Source organism: Drosophila biarmipes, chromosome 4 (assembly GCF_025231255.1).
Source record: "Drosophila biarmipes strain raj3 chromosome 4, RU_DBia_V1.1, whole genome shotgun sequence".
In the NCBI taxonomy this organism is placed as follows: Eukaryota; Metazoa; Arthropoda; class Insecta; order Diptera; family Drosophilidae; genus Drosophila; species Drosophila biarmipes.
In genome coordinates, this window is record NC_066614.1 from 440114 (window position 1) to 460048 (window position 19935).

General features: G+C 34.7%; 1 protein-coding gene across 5 annotated transcripts in view; it reads right to left on the minus strand.

Moving 5' to 3' along the window:
* Window positions 1-1349: 1349 nt before the first annotated feature.
* The window catches only part of LOC108035991 (zwei Ig domain protein zig-8), a 42897-nt gene continuing 24311 nt past the window's right edge, over window positions 1350-19935 (minus strand). For 2 of the 5 annotated variants that reach the window (XM_050887067.1, XM_017111853.3), the window contains exons 2-7: window positions 12502-12712; window positions 11823-11876; window positions 11660-11762; window positions 11419-11606; window positions 11186-11364; window positions 1350-1469 (exon numbers count right to left, since the gene is read on the minus strand). In XM_050887067.1, the coding sequence (XP_050743024.1) occupies window positions 11228-11364; window positions 11419-11606; window positions 11660-11762; window positions 11823-11876; window positions 12502-12712 (693 nt within the window). In that variant the 3' untranslated portion in view covers window positions 1350-1469; window positions 11186-11227. Of the gene's footprint in view, window positions 1470-11185; window positions 11365-11418; window positions 11607-11659; window positions 11763-11822; window positions 11877-12501; window positions 12713-17122; window positions 17239-17306; window positions 17739-19935 lie in introns of those variants that run through there. The other 3 variants (XM_017111852.3, XM_017111851.3, XM_050887068.1) reach the window with 3 other exon arrangements.

Genomic DNA, 19935 nt, shown 5'->3' on the forward strand with positions numbered 1-19935 from the left:
TTTCCGACGAAAGTAGCATACTTATATAAGTTTTACTTATTGGTTTATTAACATATTTGGATACAATAACAATAGCCATTTGTAGCATACTTTGTATAATATGTATGTATCGTCCAATCGTGTGCAAATAAATATTCCGGAACCAAAAAGTAAAAAAAAACCGTAAAAAAGCATGTAAAAACTAAGTTTTTCTTTTTGTTTTATCGATTAATAGGTTAAGGAAGATGGTTAGCCTACCTATTTCGTCATTCTTTTTTATTTGCCATTTCAATATAAAAAATCCAAAATAATCATTATGAATGAAAAAATAATTAAAAAGAACAGCAATAAACATGTTTTTAATAGATTAGATTAGATAATAGAGTTCTTAAATTCACAAGAAGTCAAGGAAACGTATTCTTCTTCATGTCTTTATGAAACGAATATCAGAATAAGTAGCCTAGTTCATTTAGTCATATCCGTCGGTCCAAGCGAATGCTAACATCTCCGAAATTATAAAAATAACTAGTTTGGATATGGGTCATGCAGATTCTTACATTTCCTGTACAGCACAAGTTTGTTTCGTCGAAGTGCCACGCCCACTATTTCTTCTAATACGCGAACTCAATCTGTCTGGAGCCCAAACTTTTGAATATTGTGTCAACATTTAATTTTGTTTTGAATATCAACATGAGAATTATTCTTGGTGAATATCTTTATAAAGGTGTGCCAATGGTTTTAACTTGACCATTTATTTAAATTGATTACCTGAGTAAAGGTTATCTTAAATTCGAGGCACTCAACTAAAGCGATCTCCCTTACTTACCCTTAAACTATTAATTGTTATTCTGAAAACTTAAATTCGATAGCTAAATGCCTTATTCAAAGTTCTCGTAATGTTATTTTTAACAGAAAGATTCCGTAAATATTTATTTTAAGTGACGACCAGATTATCTCGTTAAAGTTCGAGACGTGTAAAACTTTCTGAAAGTTTAAGAGCTGAACCAGGGAAGGTCTTCTTTATAGAATCGAAAACACTTTCTTTCACCTATTGCACTATTAAGTCAAGAACATATATAGTTTATGGGGTTGGAAACGTTTCCTTTACTGCGTTGCAAGCTTCTGACAGAAATTATAATACCCTCTGCAAAAATAAAAAATTGCGGTTACAGTGTTGCACTATGATAAACACAGTGGGAAGTACGTAAAAACATGGTTACTAAATCGAATCGGTCCGAAAGGTTTCCCTTTTAAGGCCCATACTGCACACTGGTGCAAACATATTTTTTAAACATCTTTACTTTGTTAAACAAAAACAGAAGTCCCATAATTGCCCATTTATTTGGAAATATGTTTAAAATATATTGATATATACATAATACATGAATATTTATTAAAGTTATTTATTTCATATGACTATAGGAATTACATTTAATTTTTGTATTTAATATAGCTTGTGTTACAAGGGGTCCTTTGGAACACGCTGTGATCTGAAAATAGTATTTAAATAGTTTATAAATGCATTAGTTAAACAAGAAAGGACGTTGGCTTTGGCAAGCCAAAGTTTGTATACCCTTGCAGCTATAAGAAATACTCTATATTAGTAACAGCATGTTAAATTTTTAAGGATTGTTCCTGGCTAGTGATGCTGATCAAGAATATATGTACTTTATGTGGTCGGAAACGTGTCGTTCACTGCGTTGCAAACTTCTGAATGAAATCATTATACCCTCTGCAGGCGTTTATAAATTTGTACAAATGGTACAAACTCTTCCAAGGGAAGATGCCAAGAGCTAACGAATGATGAAAACGTTAAAGAAGTAAAGAAAATTAATTTCGCAAATCGCATCACTATCACTGAGGATGTCGATATATCGCCAGGCTCGGACCATGATATTTCCTCTAATCGAAATTGCTAAATTTAGACCAAAACAAGAAAGGAAGTTAACTTCGGCAAGCTGAAGTTTGTATACCCTTGCAGACATAAGAAATAATAAGCTTTAGTAAATAATTTTTTCATATTATTTCCCACTAATTTCCCGATTGCTCCTATGACAGCTATATGATATAGGCGACCGATTTTGATACAATTTAAGTAGAAATTCAGAACTAATTAAAAAATTTTATTTCTATGCTTACAAGGTTATATGTTAAAAAACACCGAAGATATAATTTTTTCATATTATTTTACTACTAATTTTCCGATCTTTCATATGGCAGCTATATGATATAGTCGTCCGATTTTGATAAAATTTAATTCGAAATTCAGACCTAACTATAAAATGACATTTCCAAGCTTAGAAGGTGATATGTTAAAAAACACCGAAGATATAATTTTTTCATATTATTTTAATACTAACTTTCCGATCTTTCATATGGCAGCTATATGATATAGTCGTCCGATTTTGATAAAATTTAATTCGAAATTCAGAACTAATTAAAAAATGTTATTTTCAAGCTTAAAAGGTGATATGTTAAAAAACACAGAAGATATAATTTTTTCATATTATTTTAATACTAATTTTCCGATCTTTCATATGGCAGTTATATGATATAGTCGTCCGATTTTGATAAAATTTAATTCGAAATTCAGAACTAACTAAAAAATGACATTTCCAAGCTTAAAAGGTGATATGTTAAAAAACACCGAAGATATAATTTTTTCATATTATTTTAATACTAACTTTCCGATCTTTCATATGGCAGCTATATGATATAGTCGTCCGATTTTGATAAAATTTAATTCGAAACTCAGAACTAATTAAAAAATGTTATTTTCAGGCTTAGAAGGTGATATGTTAAAAAACACAGAAGATATAATTTTTTCATATTATTTTAATACTAATTTTCCGATCTTTCATATGGCAGCTATATGATATAGTCGTCCGATTTTGATAAAATTTAATTCGAAATTCAGAACTAATTAAAAAATGTTATTTTCAAGCTTAGAAGGTGATATGTTAAAAAACAGCGAAGGTATAATTTTTTCATATTATTTTAATTCTATTGATATAGTGGTCCGATTTTGATTAAATTTAATTCGAAATTCAGAACTAATTAAAAAATGTCATTTCCAAGCTTAGAAGGTTATATGCTACAAAACACCGAATATATAATTTTTAAAAATTTTTTCCCCTATAGTTCCAATGGGAGCTATAAAATATAGTTGTCTGATCCGGCTGGTTCCGACTTATATACTACCTGCAATACAAAGAAAACTTTTGGGAAAGTTTCAGCCCGATAGCTTCAGAACTGAGGGACTAGTTTGCGTAGAAACGGACGGCCAGGCGGACGGACAGACGGACATGGCTAGATCGAATCGTCTAGTGACGTTGATTAAGAATGTATATATTTTATGGGGTCGGAAACGTCTCCTTCACTGCGTTGCAAACTTCTGACTGAAATTATTATACCCTCTGCAAGGGTATAATGAACATCACATAAGCACCGCACAAGAACTATTCAATGACGTCAACGACGATCCAGATTTACTCAAAAAAGTCGTAGCTGGTCCCGAATTCTGGGTTTTTGCTTATAATTTCGGTACCAAAGCCCAATCCTTCTAACGGAAGAGCACAGATGAGCCAAGACCGAAAAAGCTAACCTTTACGCCTCTAACAACCGAACAAAGAATGATATAAACTTGAAACAAGGTACAGGTGTTTTGGAAAAAGTGTACCTATATACCAAACCAAAAAAATTGATAATCGAAAATACGTGGCCCTCGAAGTTTGAAAAGTCACCTTTTTTTTTGAACACACCTCTTAGGTATTCACTAGTCGGCATAATTATATTGACAAAACAAAAGTTAAATATACTCATAAATAAAACTTACTTCTTTTAACTTTTGGCATCAATGTAAATGTAATTTAAATGCTTGAACGCTTGCACTATACAATACGTATTCATTCAGTACTTATTGAAAAAGACGAATTTATGTTAGAATCTACTTTTAAGACTTTTTTCCTCGCCTTGAAAACTTAAATTGTTTTATGCAAAAATGCTTTTTAAACCAAACTAGTAACTGTAAAGAGAAGTTTTCAAAAATCATTTTGCTCATATTTTTATAATTTTTTAAGAATGATTATGTCTGAAAAAAATTGTATGAAAAAAATACAGTGAAGGAGAGGTTTCCGACCCCATAAAGTATATATATTCGTGATCAGCGTCACTAGACGAGTCGACCTAGCCAAGTCCGTCTGTCCGTCCGTCTGTCTGTCTGTTTCTACGCAAACTAGTCTCTCATTTTTAAAGCTATCGGTCTGAAACTTTTCCAAAAGTCTTCTTTCTATTGCAGGTAGTATAAGTCGGAACCAGCCGGATTGAACAACTATATTTTATAGCTCCCATATCGGGAAAAAAAACTTTTAAAAAAATATATCCTTGGTGTTTTTTAGCATATACCTTTCTATATATAACATTTTTATATTATATATATTATATATCATATAGCTCCCATAGGAACAATCGGAAATGGTAAAATAATATTTAAAAATTATATCTTCGGTGTTTTTTAACATATAACCTCCTAAGCTTAGAATTAACATTTATTATTCGGTTTTGAATTTCGAATTAAATTTGATAAAAATAGGACGACTATATCATATAGCTGCCATAGTAACGACCGGAAAATTAGTCAGAAAACATGAAAATTATATCTTTGGTGTTTTTAACATATAACTTTATAAGTTCGAAAATAACATTTTTTAATTAGTTCTGAATTTCGAATTAAATTTTATTAAAATCGGGCGACTATATCATATAGCTGTCATAGGAACGATCGGTTAATTGGTGGGAAATAATATGAAACAAATTATAGATTTTTATGCTTTTTGACATATTATCTTATTATATTGGGAATATAAATTTTTATATTTTTAAGAATTTCGAATTAAATTTAATAAAATTATTGATTATTTTTTACAACTGCAAGGGCTTACCGAAGTTTGTATTCTTTCCTGTTTTTTATCGAAACCGGATAATTTTCTTGAAGCCCAATGTGGGTCGGTGTATTGAAAACTCAAAAACTTTCCGTCTTGCTTTGTGATCGAATTTTTTTCGAGTTTTTATGATACAATTTTACAATGTAGGCCATACACTGCTTCGACAAAATGGCTAAGCGTAACTAGAAATATATAGCACAAGTCTTAAAACAAGAAATTTAGTTAACTTCGGCAAGCCGAAGTTTGTATACCCTTGCAGTTATAAGAAATAATCAACGTTAGTAACACCATGTTAAATTTTTAAGGATTATTGCTAGCTTTAGTGATGTTAAACAATGATTTCAATACTTCTTTGATACTTTTTTTATAGCAATATTTTAGAGTGGTCCAATTTTTATTAATTTTAGTTTGAAATTCCTAAAAATATAAAGAATTATATTCCCAATATTATAGAATTATATATCAAAAAACACCGAAGCTATAATTTGTTTTATATTATTTTTCCACCAATTTTCCGATCGTTCCTATGACAGCTATATGATATAGTCGTCCGATTTTAATAAAAATGTAATTCGAAATTCACAACTAATTAAAAAATGTTATTTCCAAACGAAGAAGGTTATATGTTACAAAACACCAAAGATATAATTTTTATACACGTTACTCGTAGAGTAAAAGGGTATACTAGTTTCGTCGGAAAGTATGTAACAAGTAGAAGGAAGGAAACGCTTCCCCTTAAAGTATATATATTTTTGATCAGGATCACTAGCCGAGTCGATCTAGCCATCACCGTCTGTCTGTCTATCCGAATGAACGCTGAAATCTCGGAAACTATACAAGCAAACTTGGCAATCAAATTCCTGGGCTTCCTGCGCAGCGCAAGTTTGTTTCAGCGGCATGCGACGCCCACTCTACACCCACAATTCGAGAAAATCTGTAGCGCCTACAGTATGATAGGATCAAAATTTAAAGTGAATTGTATTTGTCTCATCAATACCTATCGACTGACCAAAAAAACATGTGACATTTTTCACTCCCACTCTAACTTCCACAAACGGCTTAAACGGCTTGTTTTAAAATTGATTTCCGATAGTTCCTATGGGATCTATAAGATACAGTTGTCCGGTTCCGTCATATATACTACATGCAATAGAAAAAAGACTTTTGTGAAAGTTTCAGCCCGATAGCTCTAAAACTGAGAGACTACATTTCGTAGAAGCGGACGGACAGACGGACATGGCTTGTGACGCTGATCAAAAATATATATACGTCTCCTTCACTGCGTTAGAAACTTCTGACTGAATTCATTATATAGATAGATATAGAACGCGAAAGGGCTCGTGCAGACAAAAATTTGATGTACACCGTGGCAAAGTTAAAGGATAATAATTTCGTGTTAGTCTAACAGGAACATAGAATGTTAGGCGGTTTAAAAGTAAAGAAGAATACCTAAATCGTTAACTGAATATATACGTTCAAGTGGCGTATTTTTAAGAAAGTAACTGATAAACGTAGGAGTACCCCTATAAAAAAGTTTAAGAATCGGTTTACAAATGGTTGACGCACAAAACTTAAGCAGTGTTGGCGTTGTTGTTGCTAAATCTCTTAAGAAAGAGCTTTCGGTGATTACAGGTGAAGAAATACAATTTGCCCTATTTAAGGGACTTGGGTATTTAGAATTTGACCAAGCTGTTCTACCCGATTTTTTATACTTTTTATAAGTGTTAGATTTAAAGTTTTTTTTAGTCTTCGAAGCGCATTGGTAAACCAAGGAGGCCTATTTAGGATTGAAAGAAACCTATCAGGTACGCATTCATTAAAAAACGTATTTAACTCTGAATATAATAGTTCAGTGGCACTTTCAATGTATGTCCAATTGTACAAGTTTGTCAAGTTATAATGAGAAATCATATCGTTATGTTTATTATTGTCACATTTACTAAAACATCTCATTCAGGAGAAACTAAAGGAGAGATATCGATCTTCAGGTACAATAAGAGCGTCAATTCTATATACTGTGATTTCAGACGGGCCAGAAACAAACACAAGATCTAATTGTCTATTTAAGGAATTTCGTATAAAGCTTACTTGCTGTAACGATAATTCTAAAAGGCAAACCAGAAAATCATGGGCGTATAAAGGTATAGCGACAAGTGAGTCAGTAGGAGAAGACCAAGAAATACCAGGTAGATTAAAGTCACCCAAAACAATGAAAAGGTCTCTGTTAGAAAGAAGGGATAGAACCGATTTTATTGCAGACATATGGTGCTTATAAATTATTAGATCAGAGCCAGGTGGAATATAAGAACATGAAACAGTTAAAGAAGAAGAAACTTTCACACTAACAAATTAAATTTTATTTGGGATTTGAGTGAGAATTTTTTCGGATGTTAGGCTAGAGGTAACGGGAGTCAGCACACCGCCCCCCTACGTGAGTGGCGATCGGTCATATAAGTATTAAAGTTATTAGACAGAACTTCAGAGTCGGTTATCTCTGTTTTCAACCAAGTTTCCGTAAAAGCTGAAGTATTTTCAGTAAATGCAGGAGAGTTAGCAAAAAGCTTGGGTAGCTTTATATTTAGTCCCCTAACATTTTGATACTGATTTAGTTCGGTTTATTTTGAATAAATTCTTTAATTACTAAATTATTTTTAAGCCAAAAGCTTTCAAAAAATAAAACATTAAAAACATCAGGCGGAGCAAATATTTTAAAAGTCGATATCCTACGAGAGTATGAAAATCGAAATTGTTCAACTGCATATTGCAGTTCGGATGAGAATTTTTCACGTATAAATTCCAAAACATCCTCAGATTGATATCTGGGGTGAATCAAGAACCGAATAATTGCTTCCTTTGTGGAACAACTTGCCCCCCCATCTGCAGTCTGAACCTCACTAGTCTGAGATCCAAAAATGGTGCCTACTGTACCTATAGGTAAGGGCGGCACCGATTGTATTGACTTAGCCAGTTCAAAAGCTTTTATTCCGGAAACATGGACTGCACTCCAGCTAGCTGTATCCATATGCACAGTTACCCCTGTGTCAACAAGAACTGCTGCTACCAAGTTCGTATTTGGATTGGATTGGATTCCAACGTCGTATTAACGGCGGTTAAGCTGGCTTTTTTCGTTTAGGCGACTCGGTTAATCATTTTTTATTATTAAACTGGGCACAGACTGTATTGAGATATTCAATAGGCTGTCTCGAGTCTGCTTCATAAAGACGCTGATCTCAACCACCATTTCCTTGCAGGACCCACATGACCACATAAGACCAGAGTTAGGATTAATAAAATCTTTTAATCTGACGGTAAATCCTTAACATTTGACGTGCATCATTAAATCGCAGAGCCAGCAAAAAATAAAGGGGTCTTTAGTGGAAGAGGCAAGTGTACAATTTTTCTTAGAACAGACAAAAGCCATTATAAGAAAATAAAATGAAATAAAATATGAAAAAAATACCTTAAAGTAAATTTGGCACTGGGATCAAATTCAAAAACCACAAAAGCACAAAAAACGTATGAGGGCACGAGAGAAAAATATTCTATCGACTGAGCGTGGCTTGTGCGACACTAGCTACTTTAAGCACGAACTAATGCAATGTAAATCAAGCAAGAGAGAGAGAGAGAGAGTTACAGAAGCACCGAAAAGGTCTAACAGAAATTCGCTAGGTTCATAGAGAGGGTAAATTACAGTTATAAAATAGAGCGAGAGAGATTTAGAGGGAGTAAAAGAGTTTTAGGAAGTTAAGAGAGCGTAAGTTACTCTAACAAAGCGAAGAGATTACGAAAAACGAATAGAAATGTTAAAATATCACATATCCGTTTACTGAGAGATCTATTTAAAATTTCTAAAACAATTGTTAGGCTGAGCTTTGTAAATAAATACACACAGAACACTCGCACAAAATCACCGAAAAAGACAAAACCTCGGAGCACAAAAGTAAACACAGCTGTTCACAAGGCTGACTTGGATTTATGCTTTCGACCCTGAAACAACAGACCAATCAAGCAAATATCGTGCTAAATGCGAGGCCAGACCGAAAAGAGCAAGTCAAAGTCGTTCAAAAATTAAGGCTATGATGACAGTTTTTTTCGATTTTCGTGGTGTGGTGCACTATGAATTCAGCGTCGCACACTGCAGTCGTTCTTCGTGACCATTTCGCCAAGAATTTGCCGAACATCGTTTCGCAACCACCGCATTCTCTTGATTTGGCTCCGTGTGACTTATGGCTATTCCCAAAACTCAAGAGACCACTCCGGGGAACACGTTTCGACTCCATTAAAGAGATAAAAGCGGAATCGAAGAGGGCGCTCATGGCTATACCGGAAAGGGACTATTTGGCCTGTTTCGAGGATTTGAAAAAACGTTGCCATAAGTGTATTTTATCGGGAAGGAATTACATTGAAGGGGATGAAATTGATTAAGGAGAATAAATTAAGAACTTTCACTTTACAAACAAATTCTCCTTACTTTTAGCCCACAGTAGTAAGGACGCAAACGTAAAACCAAAATAAATCGGGGTGCATTAAATATAATTCCTTAAATGTAAAAACTGCTGAGTAGTTGACACCTCTTTATTGACATTGCTTCTTTAAATATTAGTCATTTTCTTTGGAGAGCTGTCCATTTAAAGATCAGTTTCTCTCCTGCAAGTATATTTCATTTTTTATAAGAAGAGATAACTTCTCTTGGACGTTTTCAAATTTAATAACATTAAGGTCGTCGTGAGTGTGTCGTTCGTTTTCGGGTTTTGCTTGGTCGGTTATACCGTAGGTATTGTATTTTAAAACGGTTTGTTTACATTTTGTAAGTACTTAACGATAAGTACTTAGCCTCACCGCCCGGTGGCGTCACTATCGCAAGAGAAATCTACTTTTTTGTTGAACATTCACCTATACGGCTACTGTGGAAATTTCAGCCGAATCGGACTTGTAGTTTTGTTTTGACTGCGTGTGAAATTGAACTTGTCCGCGGATTTCAGAAAAATGGTCTGTGATTCGATTCCTGTTTGTGGAAGAGAACTCGCACAGGGAAATCAAAAAGCTCTTGGATGCTGACTTTTCTCCTTCGATAGCGATCGTCTAAAATTATTTTAACGAGTTTCAACGTGGTCCCCGAAAACGGCTACCACGGAGAATAACGTTACAAAAATCCACGATCTCGTATTGGCAGACCACCGATTAAAGATACTCCAGATTACTGAGACAGTAGGCATGTCAAACGACCGCGTGGGTCATATCCTGCATGAAATGTTGGGCATGAGAAAGCTGTCGGCGCGATGGTGCCGCCTTTGCTCACTCCGGACAACAAACGCAACCGTGAGACCACTTCAGAGCAGTGTTTGACGCTGCACAATCCGAAGGAGTTTCTGCGTCGTTTCGTGACCGTCCACTGGTACACACCAGAGACCAAGGAATAGTCGAAACAGCGATCCTCACCCGAACCTGCTCCGAAGAAGGCGAAGACTGTCTAATCGCCCGGAAAGGTGACGGCCACCGTTATTTGAGATTCACAAGGTGTGATCTCTACATTGACCACCTGGAAAAGGGCAAAACGGTCACATAGCTGTACTATGCCGAATTATTAGGATTATTCACTCGCTGGACAGAAATTTGCGTCGAATGAGGAGGTCGTCTTCGCCACAGAGGCCAATGGGCAATGCAAAATGTGCAAACCTTGGGAAAACGTATTTTTCAGACGTGTTAAAGAAGTTGCAGCATGGCGGGGTCAAGTGTATTGAGCTAAAAGATAATTTTGAGAAATAAATCGACACTTTTCCAAAATTGTCGTTTTTCTTTTGGGGGCTTATCGGAGTGACCTCATGATATGTGCAGTTGTAAACTCAACTGCGTTTGTCTGTTAATGTATTAGATAGACGTTGCAACGACTATGTAACGTTTTTTTCATATGAATGTTTTTTTTTTCGAATGGAATAAATTTACGATTATAAGAACAACATAAAGAACAGTGCAACGAAGTTCGAATTTAGATTATTTTTAGCTCTTGGCTATTTGAAAATTGAGACCACTTACTTGCCTATGCCAACAAATAATATTAAACTATTTTAACATCGAATTATAATTGCGATACTTTTTCTGAAAAACGGTGTGCTAATTCAGGGGCGATGAAATAAAAAAAACTTTCAGTTACCAGCTACATAGCTTTTGGGGGAGTAAGATAATTAGATTCGACTATCCTGTAGATAATATTCACTGACTTAAATTTAACTAAGAAAAATTAGAGTACAACTTTGGAAACTTACCTTAAAGCTAATCAAGTAATATTATGAAATTGTATTAGTTAGTCATCTCTCTCTTCGATACATATGCTCCTTAAGACTTGAAATATATAACAATACTTTTACTGATATGATAGTTATCATTGCAGTGTAAGCCCTATTGCCAATGGCAGCACTAGTTTGCATTGCTGCAGGCTGCTCACCTGTAAAAGTTAAAATGTTAATGCAATATCAAAATTAATTTGCTTAATGTTTACCAGTTAATACATGAACCCTAACGGAGGCTGGTATGGCTCCGTTCGGAACGCAAGTATAGTTTCCAGAGTCCCGTAATGACGCCCGAGTTAGCATCAATCGACTGGTGGTTCCTATTTCAGTTTTTTCTGTTTCTAAACTTATTCCACCGCGAAGTGAATCAAAGTCTATGATTGAAGAACCATGATACCTTAAAAGAGTTTTTATGCAATACGATTGACGCTCAAGAAGTTTTGTTCATACCAAATTACGGATGATGCATGCATATTCACTGAGCAAGCCAGGGCAATTGTGCTATCCCGTTTAACATGGATTTCAGTAGATCCGAGAATTTTAGCTCTAGCTGCTGTGCAAATATATATTGAAACTTATTTGTAAACATTTATACGCTGGAGAGAAACTTTACCTTTTAAATCGTAAAACTTTTTTTCCGTTTTTAAATCGTGAAAGTCATTATCAGCTGAAATCAATAAAGTAAAAATATGTATTAATTAATATATTACTTTTATTCAACCTGAAAAAAAACTAACTAACTATTTATAAACACTTTAATAATTTGTTTTGAACTTTCTGACAGCCAATAAAGATATACTAGTTGTCTAAAAATAATATAAATAATAATAAAAAATATAGTAATCGGAAAGGTAATATATTATCGTGGGGGATGTGTGTCAAGGCATTCTCCGTAGTTCGAAAGACACTTCGATATAAAACAAGGAAGGACGCTCTAATCGAATGCCTCGACTATCAGATACCTATAACTCAGCTTAGGGAAGCAAAAGGGAAATGAAATTAACGCTGAAACAAACTTGCGCTGCGCAGGAAGCCCAGCAATCTGCATGACAAGTCCAAATCCTCTAGCTCTCATAGTTTCCGAGGTCTCAGCGTTCATTACGAACGGTTTAGTTTCTTCTTTATAGTATTTAATTTTCTTAAAGCTGGAAAGCTGTGTACATATTAAAAAAAGGAAAGCTCTGTACATACTAGAATGGTCCCTCGGTAACGTTTTTTATATGAAATGTGCGTGCTCCAACTTCACGTAACTATGTACATGAAGAAGTATAATTTATTATTTATATATGCACCTGTTATTTCCAAAACTATTGGTAAATTTATTTTTGGCTCGGTATTCACTTGACACTCGTATACGCCGCTATCACGGGGCTGAGCATAATCTATCTTTAAGTCCCAATCTTCACTGCTAGGCGGATGTATTACAGAAAATCGTTGATCACCAGTGTACGTATATATATTTGTTGTAAGAATGTGAAGATCGCGCTTACGCATCCATGATACCTGAAAAAATTTAATCTTATTAGAAATCCAAAAAAAAATAGTCCGCTTCGGCAAGCCAAAGTTTATATTAAAGCCCTGAATATTTGTCAAACCTAAAACCCAACTGACCTACTTTATACCTGATTGAGATAATTGAATTCATCGTGGGTAAAACTAAAAAGACAAGGAAGTACGCTATAGTCGAGTGTCTCGACTATCAGATGCCCGTTACTCAGCTTAGGGGAGCAAAAGGGAAATGGACGTGATACACTTTTCCCAAAAGCGCCTACAGATTTTTAACTGAACTGAAATTACCACGCCCACCAACCGCCCACAACTTTATTGGCCACAATTGTCATGCTAAAAAATTTTTTTTTTAAAACGTATTTGTCTCATTAATACCTATCGATTGACAAAAAAAAATTTGCCACGCCCAATCTAAAGCCCACAAACCGCCCTTTCAATTGATGTATCTTTCATAACAATCGGCCGATTACATTGGATTTTTATTTCACGGTGTATTTATAGTATTCGCATTCACACCTGGTGCGCTTAGTCACTACGTGACGAAGTGGACTGTCGTCCACAGTGATAATCAAAACAATCGCAAGAAACAAGAGAAAACACTATAGTCGACTCCATGTACTATCAAATAGTTACTCAGGTAATATTGCGACGGAAATATGCAGAGGAACGTCTAATCATTATTGCAATGACGCCATTTATCTATCTATAGTTTTCAATGGATGGGACGAAAATAGTGAAGGTACTATATACAACCAAATAAGGTATATCAGGTATATCGATCTATTGGACAGATATTAAATTGAATGAAATGGAATAATTAATATGTTTTTCCAGATAGTAGGAAAGCTGTCGATGAAATAGACAAATTAAAAAGTTTAAAAATAGGTGTACAGATGCTTCCGCCTAGGGAGTCCATCTGAACCAGGAGAGTAAGTTTCTGATGTTGTTGCTAAATCTCTTAAAAGACATTCAGTAATTAATTGGGTAAAATAAAATTTGCCCTATTTAAGTAGCCCTATTTAAGTAGCCCTATTTAAGGGTAGAATTTGACCAAGCGGCCGAACTACAAGTAGTTTGAAAAAACTCAGCAAATACATCAGCAATTTTAGAATCCGTCGATGCCTCCATTGAGTTGAAACGTACCGATGAAGGCAATGCCTTACGCGAAAACTGTAAAACTGTTTCGGATCATTTGAAAATTCAAATTAACATCGATTTAGATGCATTGAACTGCATAAAAAAATAATAATAAACAATACAAATATTTCAAAAAATCTGATGTTTTACCAGGTTTTTTGAACTTTTTATAAGAGTTTGATTATAGGTTGTTAGGTCTTTGAAGCGCATTGGTTAACCAAGAAGACCTCTTTAACTTTGGAGGAAGCCTAACAAAAACATATTCAATAAAAAAATATTTAATACTATATAGATTAGTTCAGTGGCACTTTCAATGTCTGTACAATTGTATAAGTCTGTCCAATTGTAACGAGAAATCATAGAGATAAGTTTATTATAGTTATTATTTACGAAAACATCTCAAATTGTCAATTCCATTGTTGGATGATATCGGTCTTCAGGTAGAACAAGAGCGTCAATTATACATACCGTGACTTCAGACGGGTCAGAGACAAACACAAGATCTAATTGTCTATTTAAAGAATTTCGTATAAAGCTTACTTGCTGTAACGATAATTCTAAAAGGCAAACCAGAAAGTCGTGGCGAATAAAGGTATAGCGACAAGTGAGTCAGTAGGAAGAGACCAAGAAATGTCAGGTAGATTAAGGTCACCCAAAACAATGAAAAGGTCTCTGTAAGAAAGAAGGGATTGAACTGATTTTATTGTAGACAGGTGCTGATTTAAGAACATGATAGATAAGGATTGCAAGGAAACTTTCACACTAACAAATTCAATTTCATTTGGGATATGAGAGGGAATTCTTTCGGATGTTAGGCTAGAGGTACCGGCAATCAGCACACCGCAAGATCATCAGTCGAACACAAGGAATTAAAACATCAAGATCAGTCAAGATATTAAAGTGAAGAGTCACATCAAGCCCATCAACAATGAGCAAGATCGCTACGCCAACACGTTCGGGATTGAGTTACAAGGAATCTCCGAATTGAAACAAAAGGTATATGATGTCCAGAGGGCATCACACGGCTAGATCAAGGTTATCTGTTTATTCCTGTCAACGAAATCCTGGCGTTATGCCTGGAGAGTCTGTCAGAGTTTGAGCAGTGAAGGCCTGCAACAACAAATCGTGAGCTCGAGGAGAAGACTGTCTAAACTCAATGAACCTCGCCCGAAGCACTACTTTGGCGTGTCTCGGCGTAAGCCCAGTGAGTCAAGTAGTATTCAGCAGGTCCTGGCGCGATCAGCCAAAGGGGAGAGTGAACCATCAGTACGGTCTCGAGTGGAGTTTTCCAGGAGAGCATACGGTTCCGACTCGTGAAGTTCCGGAGCGGCGTATGTCCGAGATCCCGACCATCAGCAAGCCAGCCACCACATCGGAACAGTTACGCCTGACAGATCGAGAAACGTGAAAACGTCACGTATATATAAATTTGGTGGGACGAACACAAAATCTACTGAGCTAGCCGCGCCCACAGGAAAGAGTCAAGCCAAGACAGAAACACAACAGCGCTGACCTCGAGACCCATTCAGTCAGATTATGCAAGGGTCGCTAAACAGGTCCGCGAGTGGTCGTTCAGGGTTGACAGGGCGGATAAAACTATTCCTGGAGTACGTAAAATGGTCCGCCAACACATATGTCTTGTATTCAGACAATAAGATCAATAAAATACTTTCAGTACCTTAAAACAGAGTTCGGATACGCACACACAAAATTCAATGCTGAGGCTGCGTTAGTTATTCGTAGCTGGCAAAAGTTGCTTTTTTAATTTTTGAATACTGTTTATACCTTTTAAAAGTGACCTTTTTAGATTAACTATTGAATAGCAAAATGTAAAGAATCTCAAGGGCTATACAGATAAAAATGAAAGGAAATTTAAAAAGGAAACTTTAAAAATAGTTTAAACAAATTGTTTTTGTCATATTTAAATATTTTATTTGCCTTTACAATGAGGTATAACTCAAGTCTGTAGCTTTAGTATTACAGAAGTTGGGGCCTTCCAAAATTTCTCTATCTAAAGCCTTTCCTGCTAAACTAGCCGGGGTTTCCAAAAATGGTAGTATTAATGTTTCTTATATGTGGCTGCTTAGCACCATCTAAAATTTCTAGGATCAAACAAAATTTTGGGACAAACTGACAAACAATAAATTTGTACTAGGTTGGTCGGAAAGTATGTAACAGGTAGACCCCATAAAGTATGTATATTCTTGATCAGGATCACTAGCCGAGTCCATCTAGCCATGTCCTTCTGTCCGTATGAATGCTGAGATCTCGGCTACTATAAAGGCTAGAACAGTCAATCTTGGCATGCAAATTCAAATAGCTGGTAGATGCCGCCCTAAAATATCGCTTTGCTGCTTGTATATCTCCATTTACCTTTTGCTCCCTTAAGCTGAGTAACGGGTATCTGATAGTCGACGCACTAGCGTTCTTCCTTGTTTTTTCACTTTGAGAATTCCCCCAAAATCTTGTTTTGCGTATTACTTTTGAACGGAGCATTCGATTTTGACAGTTGAGGTGTCATTCATCTCTAACTTCTCAATACCAATTTTAATAACCTAGTACCATTAGGTTAATGTTAGCTTTAAATTGCTAAAAATCGGATTTTATCATATGACCCCTCATTCGACGCGTATTGTCAATAAGAATACAAATAGACGATCACGAGGGACATTTATCGTCACTGGCCCCAACAGATCTAATTTTCTAAATTTTCACTTTTTACATTTTCACCGCTCTTTTTCCCAAATCAATTAAAATTGTAATCAATTTAAATTGTAATCAATTAAAACACTCAGTAATATCGGAGTATCACAGCAGAATTTCATTTCTTCCTGTATATATAGTAGTTGCCATCGTCCCTGGTGCGCTTCGTCACTACGTGTACTGCCGTCCACAGTGATTTTATCATGAAAACTATAAGCGCAACAGTTTTGGGCGGTTTGTGGGCGTGAAATGTTCTAGTAAATGCTTAGATAGCTATGGATTCTAATTCTGAAAGCCGAATTCTCTGTCTTAAAAAGTTTGCGAGTTATAAGCGGTCAAATTAGTATTCACTTTTTTAGCTCTGCGAATTACTTTAAATTGGATCTCGGAAACGTATGTACGTATGTCCTAAATATAATACTCCGTGATGGTTGTAAAACTGTTAGTCCATATATAGTCAAATAAAGGCAATAAAAATGTCAGACATTATTTAGTATAATAAAATTTCTTCTTTTACACAAACCCGAACACGAATATTTATAATTCGAAAATAAATTGTCTTACAGTGCGATTTCCTTTATTTTTGACACGACATCTCAAAATTGCAATTTCGTCAACAACAGCAGACACGTTTCTTGGGCTTATATCATCAAAATAAGGTTTATCAGAACTGGTCAAATCTGAAAACAATTTAAAAATGAAAAATTAATTTAAAAAAGCCTTTTTGGGGACTACAATTATATCTTACCGTTGAAATTTAAAAATGAAGATGCATTAATTTGCTGAAGGCATATGTTAAAATTTAAGATCAAAATAATGAATGGTTTTATTTTGATTGAGGAATTATCCGAGTAAGTGGCATTGTTGCCACGCGGCATGTTGTATTAATTCATTTACAACGATAAGTTTTAAAATTGTATTATTTTAATACACCTTTTCTCCCACGAAAAATGTCACATAGTCGCGAAAGATTTATACATAAGTTAACACGAAATTAATATCGGAAAACTTTTTTTAACACTCTATATATAGGCTTCCAATGAATGCTAAGTTCAGCTTATAAATAAAGTTAGGTTTTTAAGGTTTAAGGCTTTTTCGAAAAGTACTTCTTATATATGTACTGAAAAGAATATTTGATTGCTTGTATTTTTATAAAAAGCTTTCAACTCCTCTACTTCTGTAGTTGGTATCGATAATATTTTTTCAGCATTAAGCTTTTTTCATCCCCTAAGCAGTGCTTTGAAAAGTTTTGTTAGTTGACTTTTCACCGAACTTTTAGATGTCCTGCATCCCTGAAAATATTTGCGCATGTCTACTGTTATAGCCACCCTTAACCCGTAAGTCACCTAGTTTATCACCGGTGACTTATCATATGTCTCTCGTGAGGCACGCGTGACACTTCATATAGACATTTGCTATTTGTTCAAAGTCGTGTATGCCGGATACTAATTTGTCGTCAGGGTCGTTCAGGCAGTGTTTTAATAATACTGCAATGTGTATACATACGTTTTTAATATACTTTAGTTATATATTACATTTGTTTCACAGCGCTGCTGTTGATAAAATATTTATATAATTTAAATGGTTGTTGTCAATTTAAAATTATAAACGCATTTTTACACACAATAAAATGATCGACCAAAAGAATGATCGATGACAAGCCTTTTTTATACCCTTGCAGAGGGTATAATAATTTCAGTAAGAAGTTTGCAACGCAGTGAAGGAGACGTTTCCGAACCCATAAAGTATATATATTCTTGATCATCGTCACAAGACGAGTCGATCTAGACATGTCCATCTGTCCGTCCGTCTGTCCGTCCGTTTCTACGCAAACTAGTCTCAGTTTACTCAGTTTTAAAGCTATCCAAAAGACTTCTTTTTATTGCAGGTAGTATATAAGTCGGAACCAGTCGGATCGGACATCTAAATCTTATAGCTCCCATAGGAACTACCGGGAAAAAAAATAAAAAACAAAAAGGAAAGCTAAGGAAAACTTCGGCAGTCCGAAGTTTGCATACCCATGCAGTTATAAGAAATAATCACCGTTAGTAACACCATTTGAAATTTTTAAGGATTGTTGCTGGCTTCAGTGATATTAAAAAAAAATATATTTTATTATTTCTCTCACCGTTTCTTTGGCAGCCATATGTTAGCGTTAGAGTACCTCAAAATTTTTAAAAATTTTAAGATTATATTCCCCATAAAGTAGAATATGTAGAATATATAGAATGTCAAAAATCACAGAAGCTATAATTTGTTTCATATTATTTTCCCAGCCATTTCCGGATGTTTCCTATGACAGCTAGATGATTCAACATTTACAACTAATTAAAAACTGTTATTTCCAAGAGTAAGAGGTTTTATGTTAAAAACACCAAAGATATTATTTTTATACCCTTGCAGAGGGTATAATGATTTCAATCGGAAGATTATAACGCAGTAAAGAAAACGTTTCCGACCCCATAAAGTATATATATTCTTGATCAGCGTCACTAGACGAGTCGATCTAGCCATGCCCGTCTGTAAGTCCGTCGCCCGGATCGGACAACTATATCTTATAGCTCCCATAGGAACTATATGGGAAAAAATTAAAAAAAAATTATATCTTCGGTGTTTTTTAGCATATAACCTAAGCTTGGAAATAACATTTTTTGATTAGTTCTGAATTTCGAATTAAATTTTATCAAAATCGGACGACTATATCATATAGCTGCCATATGAAAGATCGGAAAAATAGTATTAAAATAATATGAAAAAATTATATCTTCGGTGTTTTTAAACATATCACCTTCTAAACTTGGAAATAACATTTTTTAATTAGTTCTGAAATTTGAATTAAATTTTATCAAAATCGGACGACTGTATCATTTAACTGTCATAGGAACGATCGGAAAATTGGTGAGAAAATAATATATAACAAATTATAGCTTTGGTGCTTTTTGACAAATAACCTTATTAGCTTGGAAATAACATTTTTTAATTAGTTCTGAATTTCGAATTATATATAAATAAGATCGGATAAGATAAGATATAGCTGTCATAGGAACGATCGAGAAAAAAGTTGATTATTTCTTGTAACAGCAAGGGTATGAAAACTTCGGCTTGCCGAAGTTAGCTTCCTTTCTTGTTTTAAATTTTTTCCCGATAGTTCTTATTGAAGCTATAAGATATAGTTATCCGATCCGGCTGGTTCCGACTTATATACTACCTGCAATAGAAAGAAGACTTTTGGGAAAGTTTCAGCCTGATAGCTTTAAAGCTGAGAGACTAATTTGCGTAGAAAAGGACGGACAGACGGACTTTATGGTGTCGAAAACGTCTCTTTCACTGCGAGTGCCTCGACTATCAGATATATAAGCGGCAAAAAAATATTGTAA